Source organism: Euwallacea fornicatus, chromosome 5 (genome assembly GCF_040115645.1).
Source record: "Euwallacea fornicatus isolate EFF26 chromosome 5, ASM4011564v1, whole genome shotgun sequence".
NCBI lineage: Eukaryota > Metazoa > Arthropoda > Insecta > Coleoptera > Curculionidae > Euwallacea > Euwallacea fornicatus.
Genome location: NC_089545.1, coordinates 5275591 through 5289509, shown reverse-complemented (window position 1 = coordinate 5289509; position 13919 = coordinate 5275591). Strand labels below are relative to the sequence as shown.

Below are 13919 nucleotides of genomic sequence, written 5' to 3'. Positions count from 1 at the left end.
TGGTTTTCTTATATGGGGTGTCTGGAAATATGGTAAATATTTTTCAAGAGGATTATTTTATTTAAACCACATATTTGTTCATGAATCAATGTTCCCATTTTGTAATAAAAAAAAACACAGTTTTATTTTAAAAACCAAAATCAATTTTTGCTCTCAGAGATCACTTCCCTAACTTTCTGCTCTACAGCTCGGTAAATGTCACTTTTAGAAACAGTTTCAAATAAATTTAATGTGACATCCCGAGTCCTAACTTGGAACTGCCACACCAAATCCTCAAAATACAATCCATATTTCCCATAATCACTAGGCAATAGGTCTATTATGTTCCTGTGATAAAAGTTGTTGATATGGGGCCCCAACTTGGACAGAGGGGGGAATTTTAATGCAAATAGAAACCAGAGGGTGACACTGCACACTAAGAACAAGCACAAGAAACTCCAAAAAAAGCTAGGGTGTTGGTTACTTTGAGACTTTTTGTCCTTTTTACTAGTGGCCTTTTTCTGCTTAGGAATCCCTTTATGCACTCCCACATCAGCCCCTATTAAGACTGGTTCTTTGAACACTCTTACCAGTTTTTCCTTTTTAAGCTTCTTCTTCTCCTGCTTCTTCTTTTGATTAATTTCTAGCTGCTTCTGTCTCTCTTTATTACGCATTTCCACTTCAGCATTGACTTCCTGCCGTAACCTCATATAAAACTGAGTTACATCTCGAGCACACTGCTGACACCTTCAGAATGGTATTACCAATAATTACTAAGATCTCTTTATCACTTACAGACATGTGAAAAATGTTCGGGAAGCAGTAGTTTGATAAGGTATGCATATACCCTAACCTATTGTTAAACTTACCCTTTAGTATCAATGCAGAGACCTGCAACCTTTGCAATAGCAGGCACCAAAGGATTGTCTTTTAAATCCAAGAATCTCAAGGCAGTAAGCTGGCCAAAACTAAGTGGTAAATGCTCAAGCCTGTTATTGTACAAGTCCAAGTACTTGAGTTTGGATAAGTTTCCAAAATCTTCAGGCAATTCAGTCAATGCATTTTTGCTCAAATCTAGCTTGGTGAGGAACGTTAAAGTGATGAACGTGGACTGGAAATTAAGTATATTACATTTTAGAATTTCAAGTTTATCATTATTTACCGGTAACGATGTCAGTCTATTGTTGGATAAATCTAGACTGTGGGTGTTCTTCACGGAGGCCTGAAATTTGCTTAAAGTCTGGTATGGTACCATAAGGTTTAAAGCTGGGAACTCACAATTTCCCTCACAGGCACTTCATCCAAATCAGACATGCTGAGGTCGATTTGCCCATCATAAAAACGCTCTTTCACGTTTATTTTTGTTTTCTGAACCATCTTCAATAGGGTTTCTTGTAGTTTTAATTGAATTTTCTGGATAAAAGGCTGGAATTTTGTGTATCACCACGTCAACTAAACTTGTTAATTATTATAGTGTAAATTGGGCGCCATGTGTTATGCTAATAGTTTCCAAAAGCAGCTTAGATTAGTAACTATAGTTGTCGTTCAAGAATGAAACAATTGTCCATCAAGTATTAACAATTTAAATTAATTTGACGTATACCTCTTACGAACTTTGATTAGTGAACAAAAACATAGATGTCTCTACTTTTATAGAGGCTATTCAAATTCAAAAAATACACTGAGACAATCGAACTGCAAAACAGTTCGACATTAAAACGTCTAGAACGTCGGTCAAAACTTTATTGAATGTTTCCTAATGAATAGAGAATATTCAGAACCGAATATACTCTATTAATTAATATATATAAAAAAAAAATAGCAAACGCCTACTTCTTGTATCCGCAAGAGCGCCTGCGACCCCTAGCTCGCTCAAATTTGCGGCCCTTGGATCGCACCAAAGGCTTAGTGTGGCTGTGCGGTACTCCTGGGGCAAGCCCAAAGTGCTTGTGAGCCTCGCGTGCGTTACGACGGCCCTGTAATAACACCGTCTTGGAGCCTGTGGGGGCCCTTAAGGCCAGCTGATCAAAGGTGATCACTTCACCACCTGAAATTCCGTAAAAATCATGTAAGGATGGATGCCTGTTTTTGGAGACATTGGAAAAGGGGGGAATGGTAGGCTTCAGTATTACGTCCTCTTATAAAAACAGCATTTTTTCTTTACAGAAAATCTGATTAAAAATTCATCATAGATTGTTTTGACAAATTATTTTACAACTTGAAATGTGTTATAAAACAAAGCTTCATAATGTAAAAATTTTAAGGTGGTGATTTATGACACCTTAATTTTTATTTTTGCTTTAAACATGCCACTTACCTGCTTTCAAAATCCTGGCCCGAGCTTTTTCAGTGACCCTCAAAGCACATAAAGTTATTTTCGGCACTTCAAAAATTCTGGAATCATCGGTGACGGTTCCCACAACAACGGCTGTAAGTCCCTCCCGTCCAGGCTTTTTCATGTGCCTCAACAATCTTGCCAGAGAGATCGGGGGTCTGTTTATTCTGCTCATGAACAATCTTTTCAGAATGATCCTGTTGAACTTGGCGCCAGTACGACGGGCCAAATAGCGGTACAACTGAAAGATCACGTCCGCTTTAAACCCCAAACAAGCTTTTTAAAGTGTTACTGTGATTACCTTGACAAGGAGACGTAAGTATACATCTTGGCTCTTAGGGGCCGTACGCCTAACCTTACGGTCGTATTTGTGGTTTATGTCGATACCCTGAAAAAATAAAGACGTTAATTTGAAGGAGCAAATCGACAGTTTCGTTTAAGAGCCGTTATATTTGGTTTTAATGCGGGATGGTCGAAATATTTTTGGTTTTTTTAACGAAACTCACCATGTTCGGGAAGTATCAATATTAAGAAGGAAGAGGACCGATTGTGCTGCCCCCTTATTTACATTCTTCGAGTTGATAGGCACCATTGCCACGTCTTGTTGTTTAAATAAAATGATTATATTAAAGTTTCTGATAACAGTTGACTGGCAATTTTAGTTATGTGTTGCTTAAACCGATGGTTAAAAGGAAATTAGGGCCTTCCTATTAATTTAGTGATATATAATCCTTGGAACTATTGTAAAATTTCGAAAATTGAATTGGTACTCTTTAGAACCAAGAGAACGTGCTGCTGCCGGCAACACTACCGTTTCAACAGCTGTTTTCTAATATAATATAGAGATATGTATTAGTAGTAACATGTCAAGAATGTAACAAAAATCCTATAATTATATATTTCATTGAGAAATTTTAAGGTTGTATAAAAAAAAATTAAATTAAATTTTTTAACTCCCGAATCAATATCTATAAAGACACTTCTCTAAAAACACAAATTTAGCAACTGATGAATTAAGTATTGAATCGCATTAGGTTAAAATCAAGTCTGCAATGATCACGTGGCTACTTTTTACGTCACAAACATCATGTCAGCCGCCAGGTTAGTTGGTTGTCAAAAAAATTGATAAATTTTCCGGGAAACGAGTCTTTTCTTGGACAAAAGCCTGATTTTAGCCCCCAAAACGACGTAAAACCCATCGGAAAGTACACCCCCAGGCCGTGACAATGGAAATCCGGAAAGTTATAGACTTGCTGAGGGCAACGATTTGCCCTATGGATCGGCTGCAGGCGGAAACGCAGCTGGATCAGGTAGGGCCAACATGTGCTCAATAGGCGGCATGCTTGTATTTTCATTGTCAGCGAAAAATTATAGTAAATTTCGGGTGACCTCACCTGAAGACCTCCGTATTGAGGCCTTGATATGATTTGTCTGAGAGTTCGCCCTAAAACTATTTTCATGTCTCTGTGAGGCTTATTTAGTAAGCCCCACCAATGTTTTAGCATTTTGTAATCTATAAGTTTTCGTGTTTAAACATTCTTTGGTACTAATTTTCTTCAAAAATTAACTGCTCTCAGGCTATTCTAAAGCAATTTTAAGACCAGAAATTATAGTTAAACATTTCAAGGAATTAAAGCATTTATTTTATGGTAAAAAATGTGTCTATTTTCCTGGAGCAGCTATAGCTATTTTATTTATATTCCTTCAGGAATAACACATTTGAATGTTTTGCTTACACTGAGCTGCGAAGAGCCTCAGTCAGTCTTGTAATATTCTTGTCTCTCTGTCAGATTCACAAGATCATTGGCTTCGCCCCAGCCTTACTGCAAGTTGTAATGATGAGCGATTGCGACATGCCCGTGCGTCAAGCTGGTGCTATATATTTAGTAAGTTTATGGCTTAGAAATGTTTGAAATACTCAATAAAGTTTTATTTGTACAGAAAAATCTTATATCAAACAGCTGGCAAGAAAAGGAAGCTGAGAATGGACAACCAGCACCTTTTGCATTACATGAGCAAGACAGGTTAGAATATTCATTATAATCTCAAAAACATTTCCTTGTAACTTCTTTACAGAGCATTGATCAGAGACAGCATAGTGGATGCAGTAGTTCATGCCCCAGAACTTATTCGCACACAGCTTTGCTCTTGTGTCAATGTAGTGGTGAAGCACGACTTCCCTGGCAGGTGGACACAAATTGTAGATAAAGTATTTTCACTTTGTAATGTAGTAGTTGCAAAGGATATCAAATGCACATTTTCAGGTTAGTGTATATCTTTCAAATCCTGACCCCAGTGGGTGGCATGGTGCTCTCCTGTGTCTCTATCAGCTGGTTAAAAATTTTGAATACAAGAAAGCAGAGGATCGGGGTCCCTTGCATGAAGCTATGAACCTGTTGCTGCCCCAACTGTACCAGCTTGAGGTAAAGAATTTCAACTTAGACAAGAGTAATGGTGATTTTTTTTTTGACAAATTTTAGGTGAATCTCTTACCAGATCCTTCTGAACAATCAGTGTTGTTACAAAAAGAGGGGTTGAAGATTTATTATGCTCTCACACAGTATATTTTGCCATTGGATTTGATTAGCAAAGAAGCATTTGCTCAGTGGATGGAGATTTGTCGACAGGTAAGTTGTTCAGGGTAGGGTCAACAGTGATTTGTGCATATAGACCAGTATCACGGGAAGTATTTAGTCAGGTTTCAAAATGTTATCAAAACCGCAATTGTATATATGTTCAGTAAAATATAGCACAATAGAACTGCTCTAATCTTTTTAAAAGTTCTAATTACCAAATTAAAATAATTTTTTGGGTTTAGGTGGTGGAAAGACAGGTTCCTCCTGCAGCCCTGCAACCGGATGAGGACGAGCGACCCGATTTGCCCTGGTGGAAGAGCAAAAAGTGGGCTCTGCACATCTTATGTCGCATGTTTGAGAGGTGAATATTTGCAAAGAGAACAGTAACAGTGACGTGATTTAAGTAATATCCTCCAGATACGGTTCCCCGGGGCACATCGGCAAAGAATACAATGAATTCGCCGAGTGGTACTTGCAAACTTTTAGCACTGGTATTTTGGAGGTGCTGTTGAGGGTGCTCGACGGTTTCAGGGGTGGCCATTGGGTACCTCCAAGAGTTCTCCAACAAACCCTGAATTACCTAAATCAGGTAACTTGATAAGATTGTTGAAGATTTATGTGGATCATGGTATTTAAACCGTGATTTAGGCGGTATCTCATGCTCATACGTGGAAAATCCTGAAGCCCCACATGCCAACCATCATTCAGGACGTTCTGTTTCCACTAATGAGTTACTCGGCTGAAGATCACGAGTTGTGGACTGTCGACCCTCACGAGTATATCAGAGTAAAATTCGGTAATTGTGAAATTAGTGCACGTTTTGGAAGTATATATTACTCGAACCATTTACTCATGCCTAGACGTTTTTGAGGACTTTGTCTCGCCAGTTATTGCGGCTCAAACATTGCTGCACTCCTCCTGCAAGAAGCGTAAAGAAATGTTGGGCAAAACGATGGCTCTTCTTAATCAGGTGCTAAATAATGCGGCCACAGAGCCGGCGCAAAGGGACGGCGCCCTGCACATGGTCGGCTCCTTGGCCGACGTCCTCCTGAAGAAGAAGCCTTACAGAGACCAGTTGGACCAGCTCTTTATAAAGTATGTGTTTCCTGAATTCGGAAGTGACAGAGGTCACATGAGAGCTCGCGGTTGCTGGGTGCTTCATTATTTTGCCGAATACGAGTTCAAACAGGCAAGTTTAGGTTTCCCATTACCGTTCACTTTCTTTTTCTACAGTGTTTGTTACAGGAAAACGTCTTGATGGAAGCCACCAATCTGACCATACGAGCCTTGTTATTTGACAAAGATTTGCCCGTTAAAGTAGAAGCAGCAGTTGCCTTGCAATCGCTCTTGAGCTACCAAGACCGCTGTCACAAATACGTCGAGCCTCAGGTATAATTAATTAAATCAGTGGCCTTTTTTGTCAGCATTACTGAGGTTTGCAGGTGAAACAAATTGCTTTGGAACTGCTGACCGTCATCCGCGAAACTGAGAACGAGGACGTCACTGGGGTAATGCAAAAACTGGTTTGTGTTTTTACCCAACAGCTAGTCCCTATTGCGGTGGAAATCTGCCAGCATTTGGCTAGCACCTTTGCGCAAGTACTTGATATGGAGGAAGGCTCAGATGAGAAAGCTGTAACGGCTATGGGGCTGATCAATACGATCGAGACTCTGCTTACTGTGATGGACGAGCAGCCGGAAGTGACGCGTCTGTTGGAACCAACGGTGCTACAAGTCGTCGCCCAGGTGAGGTTTCAGGTCAGATGTGTTGGCAAAGTGAATGCGAATCTTGATAAGGCTGTTCCTAGTTTCCCAAACGCCATAATTGGGGGTATGCACCTTTGTTCTTTTTGATATGTACGGCACAGTTATCGTAGAATTTTGTGCAGTTTTGGGTTTTGAAAGGCGTTTGGGGCAAAAAATTCTTCATAAACAGTTTGGATAGTAAGGGCATTTATAGAAAAATATTTTAGATCTCCGATGTTGTCCTGGCAAGGGAGCCCGGAGCAGCCAACGTTCATGCATGATTTCACATTTTTTTTTATCTCAGGTACTTCAACAAGAAGTTCAAGAGTACTATGAAGAGATTCTGGCCTTAATCTATGACCTGACCAGTAAGCATGTATCTCCTGACATGTGGAAAGTGTTTGAATTAATGTACCAAGTATGTACCTGCCTTTCCAACCACTTTGTCTATTTAATACCGTAATTTCATCACAAGATTTTCATGAAAAATGGAATGGATCACTTCACGGACATGATGCCTGCTCTGCACAATTACGTTACTATCGACACGGATGCCTTCCTGTCCAATGAACAACGTCTGCTAGCTGTTTACAACATGTGTAAAGAGGTTTTAACTAAAGGTGAGGCCGAGCGCGAGATAAAGTTAGGTGTATTATGAATGTTGTGTCGAATTCAGACAGTGGTGAAGATCCCGAATCGAACGCCGCCAAACTTCTGGAAGTGGTGCTTCTGCAGTGCCGCGGAAAGATCGACAACGCGGCCCCTATGCTCGTGGAATTGGCAGCCACGCGGTTGTTGCGTGAGGTCAAGACGAGCGAACTCAGAACAATGTGTTTGCAAGTAAGTTCTTTCCCGTTAATTTTCTTCGATTTGTTGTGATCTTTTACCGTCCTAGGTGTTGATTGCGGCACTCTACTACGACCCGCAGCTGCTTTTCGGGGTGTTGCAGAAGATGCCGGACTTCACCAACCATTTTATAAAGCAGTGGCTGCATGACACAGACTGCTTCCTGGGAATTCATGACCGAAAACTGTGCGTTTTGGGATTGTGCACGCTCATTGGGATGAGTCAAAAGCCGCCAGCCCTGGTTGAAATGGCTTCCAACGTTGTGCCTTCGCTCATCCTCCTATTCGACGGCCTGAAGCGGGCGTACGCTGCTAAAGCGCAGGCTGAGGCCGAGGAGGAGGAAAGCGAAAGTGACGATGGGGAAATTGGCGAAGGTGAGAGAGGAAGAAAATTTATTCGTTAAATTTCGTGTTGGATTTGCAGACATCCTCAGTTCAGATGAAGACGAACTTGATGATCAGGAACAGGGTTATTTAGAGAACCTAGCGAAGAAGACAATGTCGGCGGGGGATAACAAAGGCATGCAAATTAGCGCCACAATAAACTCCGTGGATGACGCGTCCGATGACGAAGACGACTCGGATTACGAGCCCAACGAAGAAACCGTCCTCGAATCGTACACAACGCCGCTCGACGAGGACGACTGCGAGGTGGACGAGTACCTCGCTTTCAAGCACGTATTTACAAGTAAGAATTTGTTGCGAGAAAAACTGAAAGTTCTCTATGTACACAATATTTTCACAGATATCCAACGTCAAGATCCCGACTGGTACGCAGCTCTAACCGCAAACCTTAAGGAGCAGCAGTTAAAGTCATTGAACGAGATCGCTATGCTGGCCGAACAAAGGGCCGCTGCGCGCGAAAGCAAACGCATAGAGCAGCAAGGAGGTATGTAAGTGCTGGAAATGGAATAAAAACAACATTGGAGGAAAGTTTGAGAGATGTACCTTTGACACTTTTTTTCTTCTTATATATGCAGGTTATATGTTTACGCAACAAGCGGTGCCTACCAGTTTCAAATTCAGTGGCAGTAATTCGTGAGATCGCTTCGACTAAGACGTGATTATCTAGTAATAAAATTGACTATGTTATACGTGTAATTTGTTGTGACAGACGTTGTGGAGCAGATTACATCCTGGCCGTGCTATATGTAAATTTTTTAAACGGAAGACAACTGACATTAAAAACTATATCTTTAGTTTGTAATTAAGTGCCTTTTTATTAGTTGTTGTATTTATTTTGAGCGTTATTGCTCAGTGTTGGGTTGCCCGCTATAGTTGCGCAGCCTCAATGTACGACCCATCGGGTTCAGGTAAGTCGATTTGTATGTAATGATAATAAATCTGCATTGAATATTGTAGTCCGAAGTTTTTATACGTCCAGGGTGTTTCAAATTGTTGGATTTTCATATCTACCTACGGGTAGCAATGAAGGCATTCACCAGAGAAGAACAGTTCTGAACCCGCGGCTCTGGTTTTCACGTTGTTGTTTTGCTTGCAAAATTATTATTTTTCCACGTTATCTACTGAAATTTGAGAGTTGCACATCTAAGAACACTACAATGCACTTTTAAGACCCACATTCATGATCTCCTGCTGCGACCCTAGCATAAAGATATCCGAACCTATTACTAAATAATTTAATTATGTCTTTAATGAATCTCTTAAAACCTAATACAAAACTTCGCAGCGACCGTTCGTCTATAATACGAAAAAATATGTACCACCAAGCAAAATGCATGTTCACCCCAGTGCGGTGATCATGACCTCATCGGTAACGCTGACCACGCTGGCCGCCTCTAATTCATCAGTGTGATTTTTGTCCATATGATTGTTAAACTGCACCTGGCGGATGAATCCTTTACCGCACGTGTTGCACTTGTAGGGCTTCTCCACGGAGTGCGTCAAAAGGTGCCGGTTCAGCACGTCGATACGGCCGAACTTCTTGTTGCAAATCTGGCACTGAAAGGGCCGCACGTGCAGGTGTGTGAGCAAGTGCTTGCTCAGGTTGTGCACCTGCTGAAAGCGTTTGTGGCAAATGTTGCACTCGGCCGGTTTCTCCCCGGTGTGCACCCGCGTGTGTCGCTCAATATCGCAGATTTTACGGAAGTCTTTGCCGCAGATTTCGCAGCGGTACCTATACCGGAGGTTGAGAACGAAATCCTGATTAATACTCCTTCGGTTTACCTCTTTTCGGCTATCGGAGCCTTTTTTAGGACGTGGATTGGCTCGTGCGCCTGCAACTCTTCCTTGGTATCGAAGCCTTTGCAGCATTTTCTGCAAATGTATGGAGATTTTCCTGAGAAACAAATTCGAGTGTATTTTGTCCTCTATTTTCGATTCTTACATACCTTGATGCATTCTTAGATGAGCACTGAAACTTTCCACATCCTTAAACTTGCTGTTACAGTGCTTGCAGTCATAAGGTTCCTGCCTCTCGTGCTCCACCTGCATATTTTAGTTCAAATTAACATTCTTGCAGTTTGTGTAGAAGTAGGTACACCAAATACAAAGCAAGCAGCTTTAGAGATGAGTCTCATACGATAAACTTACCCGATGTTTACTCAGTTTGTAGTAATTCGAAAACACAGAGCAGCAAATCTTACACTTGTACCACTGCATTCTTTTATGCTTATTTATGGTATGCTTTATTTTATACTCTGCATAATCCTCAGGCATCCACTCTCCTTGGCTGTTCTCCTCATCTGATGCTTCAGAGATTTGTTCATCAGGATTGGACTCTTTTTGGTTTTTTCCCAAATCATCATGCTGCAAAGCACGGTGTTTTCTCAAGCTGTAATAGCTGTCAAATTCCAGGGAGCAAAACTTGCACTTGTGCACCTTACTGTTGGCTCTTTGAGGTTCTATGCTTTTCTGCTTCAGATTATGCAGTCTTTTATACTCAGCATACTCTTCAGGAACCCACTCCTTCCTACTGTCTTCATCTGAAGAGAGGTTATACATCTCATCTTGTACTAGTTGCATGTCTCCCTCGGCATCACTATTAATGATGCTTTTTTTGGTTTTAGTTTTTTTGGAAGAAGCCAACTTGGAGTTCTTGCCTAAAGAATGTTTAGTGAAGATGTCTACTCTAGACTCTTCACTAGAAACAAGATCATTAATTTCTTCACTTTGTTCTTCATTGCCAGAGTCTTGATTTGAGGCAGTTTCACTATTATATATTGGAACTATTGTCAGTTCTGCATACTGGAACAGATGAAAGTCAAAAAGTGTCTTTTTCATAAATCTACAAAAAATTTACCTTTTTTTTCTTTAAAGGTAAAGCCATGGGAATATCTGGCTCCTCACTAGAGTATCTTCCCAATGATCTCCGATTCAATATGATGTCATCATCCTGAAACTTCTTAGGCATTCGTCTCACTCTCTTCTGCCGAGCCTCCTCATTCAAGGTATGCTTTTCAGTAATTTCAATGGCATCATTTTGTGGCAAATAATCTAAAATTGAATTTCTTCGGGCCATGGTTTTGGCCCCTGGCTTCTTAAATGGAGATCCTTTACTATTTCCATCCCCTTGTTTCTTTTTGCTGGACAACTTTAAGACCTCCCTTGAATTACTGTCGTTGCTCTTATCAGAAGAAATCTGATGGATATCAATTGTATCGTTAATGCAACTTTCCTTTTTTATCTCCTCCTCGGATTCAGATATCTCCTGAGGTTCATCTTTGATCGGAGTACCCTTGATGATAATGTCTCCCTGGCCAATTTTGACTTTCCTGGACTGAGGTAGAATTGCTGCAGGCACTGTGGGCTTGTTGGGCTTGTCATAAATCACAATCTCTTGTATTATTGAAGCCACCTCAGGGGTGTCAGATGAACGCCTTCTGATCATTGTTAGGTTCCGTTAGAATCCTGTAATGTCCATATACTATTAATAAAATTATAGTGAGATTATTATAACTATTTAATTGTATCTATACTTTTTCATTTATAAACAATAAAAAAGTTTATTAAAGGGTGTACGTTTAGATATAATAGACAGAAGCAAACAAGTCTAATAAAATAAATGGGAATTTCTCAATAATTACCTTTAAATTAGTAGCACTTTCACTAAAAAAATTTATCTAAATAAAACATTCAATAATAGTCACCATCCACCATCTTATCGGGATGAGGGACACGAAGAGAAATAAAATGGCGCAGGAACTTGACAAGGTGACATACACACGACATACCTCTTACAAACGACCAATCAAATCGATTGACATTGGTGGAAACCTTTTAGCACCATCTATTAGTCCAGTCAGTAAACCTCACTGTCAATCTTTGAATAACGAAATTTTTTATTATTCATATTTTTAACGTTAAGTTATGATAAAAAATGGATAAATTGAATAATATCTTGCAAACAATACGTGAAGATGACTTCGTGGAGTACTACCTTTTCCCCAGAATCAGTGCTCCCGATGAATCGAGGCAGCAGGAAGTACTGGACAGCGCCCTTGCCGTGGCAAACCAAGTGGTGAAACAGCAGTGCCAGGATTATTTGTGGCACAAAGACCCCTTTAAACTGACAACGCGCACCCACCTAAGCAATTTCCTCACCCACATAGATGGTAAAGAAGGTAAGTCACTTTATTCTACTTTAGCAGTGTTTTCTATATTTAAAAATTTAGAAGAACTCCCCCCACATTTGTATGGAGTTTCCCATTATGGGGATAACATTGAAGATGAATGGTTTATAGTTTTCTTGTTGCGGGAGATCACCAAACAAATCCCAGGTCTTATTGCCCGTGTATATGATTCAGATGGAGAATTCTTGCTTATTGAAGCTGCCGACTATTTGCCCCAATGGGCAAGTCCTGACACATGCGAAAATCGGGTAATTGCCTACTTTGAATTTAAAAAAAAAACAAATTCAACACATATTTTTGACCCCATAGGTTTATATTTATGAGGGCAACATCCACTTACTACCACCAAAAGATTTAGAAAATCCTATAGTATCAGTAGAGGAGGCTCTGCAGCAAATATGGTCTAGCCCTGTTACAGCTCCCATTGATATTCAAAATTGTATTCTCAATAGAATAAGCAACTTTCCACATAAGATTAAAGACACTCAACATTTTGCCACAGTTTATGTGCCTACAGCTGTAGCTGCCATACTCCAGTCCCAACCAAGTTTTATCAGTGCGGCTGTACAAGCGTTCATTAACCGAGACACAGTTGATATGAAAGCCTGCAGGGCCATGAAGTATTTCCCCCCTGAGCAGCGAGTAAAAACTCGAGTGAAATTCACTAAATGTCTTTATGCTATGTTGTTGCACAGCAAATATGTTCCTGAAAAGAAAATTGGGTGGAATTTGCCAGCTGTAGGAACTGACGAATATAGGCAGCATTTGCTAGGAGTTAAAGTGGCTTGTGGCTTTGAAATTTTGGCGGCTCAAGCCAAACCTCCTCAGGATATAGAGGGGGATCGAGGATGGATGCAATATTTAACTAGTCTCAAGGATAAAGGCTACTTTTCAGGGCTGCTGGAAGGATCACAGAAGTATAATAGTCGGTTTAACAAAGCCAAGGAGTATTATACTGAGCACAAGGATACTATGCATTATAGTCCAGCCCTTGGGCGGGATATTTTGCACCTTTTAAGGACTTGTGAAATAAATTTTGAGAAATTGCAACTGGAAAGTGAAAACCTAGCTCCAGACGACGACGACTCGTGGTTGGACATGTCCCCTGAGGAGCTAGACAATATGCTTCAAGAACGTTATGGGCAAAAGAAAGTTATTAAGTTGAACCAGTCTACTGGAGCCTCAAATTTTGCAGAGAAAGTTAATAAATTCCTCACTCATGTCTCCGACATCGAAGGAGCCGAATTCCCATGCCATAACGATATCGCAACGCCACCCTACAAACCGCCTAGACCCAAAAAGGGCGTCTCTTTTGCCCAAGACGCTAACAAGAACGAGTCAAAAGTGAAGTTTGACCCGGATTCATTTGCTAGTGCCATTCATAACATGCTCAATTTCGTCATTCCTGAGGACGACTCATGGGATCTAGAATCCGACTCGGACATGAGCGAATACGAAGACGATAATGTGGCTGAGGACAACCTGAACGATACAGGAAAGACGGGAAAAATGCAGCGCTATATGGAGGAGATGGATGCGGAGCTGTCATCGACCACCATGGGCCAGAGTTTCGAGAAGAAGAAAGACGACGCACGGGGGTTTGAAGATATCGAAAGTTTTCAGCCGGTGGATATTGATATGAACGCGTTGAAAAACATTTTAGAGAGTTATAAAGCGCAAATGGGCGATGCGGGGCCTTCAAGTAACATGTTAGGGCCAATGGGGGTTCACTTAGATCCTAAGCAATAAAGACTTGATTTTTGCAGTATTTAAATTATTTTTAATTGATTAATGACACTTTTTTATAGTAAGAAAAGATGCGTTTTTGTCTAATCCCTTTAATGCGA

General features: G+C 40.6%; 5 protein-coding genes across 9 annotated transcripts; 2 read left to right on the top strand and 3 right to left on the bottom strand.

Annotated features, from left to right (window-relative positions):
• Positions 1-39: 39 nt before the first annotated feature.
• LOC136339518 (leucine-rich repeat-containing protein 59-like) lies at positions 40-1472 on the bottom strand. The gene is made up of 4 exons (XM_066282846.1): positions 1258-1472; positions 1142-1201; positions 849-1090; positions 40-726 (listed from the first exon to the last, which is right to left on the bottom strand). Exons 1-4 carry the CDS (start codon positions 1354-1356, stop codon positions 141-143), a joined length of 987 nt encoding a protein of 328 aa, XP_066138943.1. The 5' UTR covers positions 1357-1472; the 3' UTR covers positions 40-140.
• A 236-nt stretch (positions 1473-1708) lies between these two features.
• On the bottom strand, positions 1709-2957 carry RpL18 (ribosomal protein L18). Its single transcript, XM_066282677.1, has 4 exons — positions 2821-2957; positions 2616-2702; positions 2297-2555; positions 1709-2026 (listed from the first exon to the last, which is right to left on the bottom strand). Exons 1-4 carry the CDS (start codon positions 2821-2823, stop codon positions 1809-1811), a joined length of 567 nt encoding a protein of 188 aa, XP_066138774.1. The 5' UTR covers positions 2824-2957; the 3' UTR covers positions 1709-1808.
• Positions 2958-3397: 440 nt separating this feature from the next.
• Positions 3398-8841, top strand: msk (importin-7 msk). 2 transcript variants are annotated; one of them, XM_066282665.1, is made up of 19 exons: positions 3398-3624; positions 4105-4200; positions 4256-4338; positions 4391-4523; positions 4579-4737; positions 4795-4941; positions 5133-5251; positions 5308-5479; positions 5539-5686; positions 5751-6079; positions 6136-6279; positions 6333-6635; positions 6940-7053; positions 7111-7255; positions 7312-7475; positions 7531-7855; positions 7905-8168; positions 8226-8373; positions 8461-8841. In XM_066282665.1, the coding sequence occupies exons 1-19, from the start codon at positions 3541-3543 to the stop codon at positions 8513-8515; spliced, it is 3132 nt and encodes a 1043-aa protein (XP_066138762.1). In that variant the 5' UTR covers positions 3398-3540; the 3' UTR covers positions 8516-8841. The 2 variants fall into 2 exon arrangements, with proteins under 2 accessions (XP_066138762.1, XP_066138761.1); XM_066282664.1 differs by having other exon boundaries at positions 3399-3624; positions 8226-8369.
• A 265-nt stretch (positions 8842-9106) lies between these two features.
• LOC136339425 (uncharacterized) lies at positions 9107-12002 on the bottom strand. Of its 3 annotated transcripts, none has more exons than XM_066282674.1 (6): positions 11880-12002; positions 10743-11350; positions 10034-10687; positions 9832-9928; positions 9668-9779; positions 9107-9617 (listed from the first exon to the last, which is right to left on the bottom strand). In XM_066282674.1, exons 2-6 carry the CDS (start codon positions 11328-11330, stop codon positions 9224-9226), a joined length of 1845 nt encoding a protein of 614 aa, XP_066138771.1. In that variant the 5' UTR covers positions 11331-11350; positions 11880-12002; the 3' UTR covers positions 9107-9223. The 3 variants fall into 3 exon arrangements, with proteins under 3 accessions (XP_066138771.1, XP_066138770.1, XP_066138772.1); XM_066282673.1 differs by lacking the exon at positions 11880-12002 and adding an exon at positions 11527-11659; XM_066282675.1 differs by lacking the exon at positions 11880-12002 and having other exon boundaries at positions 10743-11366.
• ecd (ecdysoneless) lies at positions 11736-13888 on the top strand. 2 transcript variants are annotated; one of them, XM_066282671.1, is made up of 3 exons: positions 11736-12063; positions 12118-12320; positions 12382-13888. In XM_066282671.1, the coding sequence occupies exons 1-3, from the start codon at positions 11820-11822 to the stop codon at positions 13819-13821; spliced, it is 1887 nt and encodes a 628-aa protein (XP_066138768.1). In that variant the 5' UTR covers positions 11736-11819; the 3' UTR covers positions 13822-13888. The 2 variants fall into 2 exon arrangements, with proteins under 2 accessions (XP_066138768.1, XP_066138767.1); XM_066282670.1 differs by having other exon boundaries at positions 11737-12063; positions 12115-12320.
• The last annotated feature ends 31 nt before the right edge of the window (positions 13889-13919 follow it).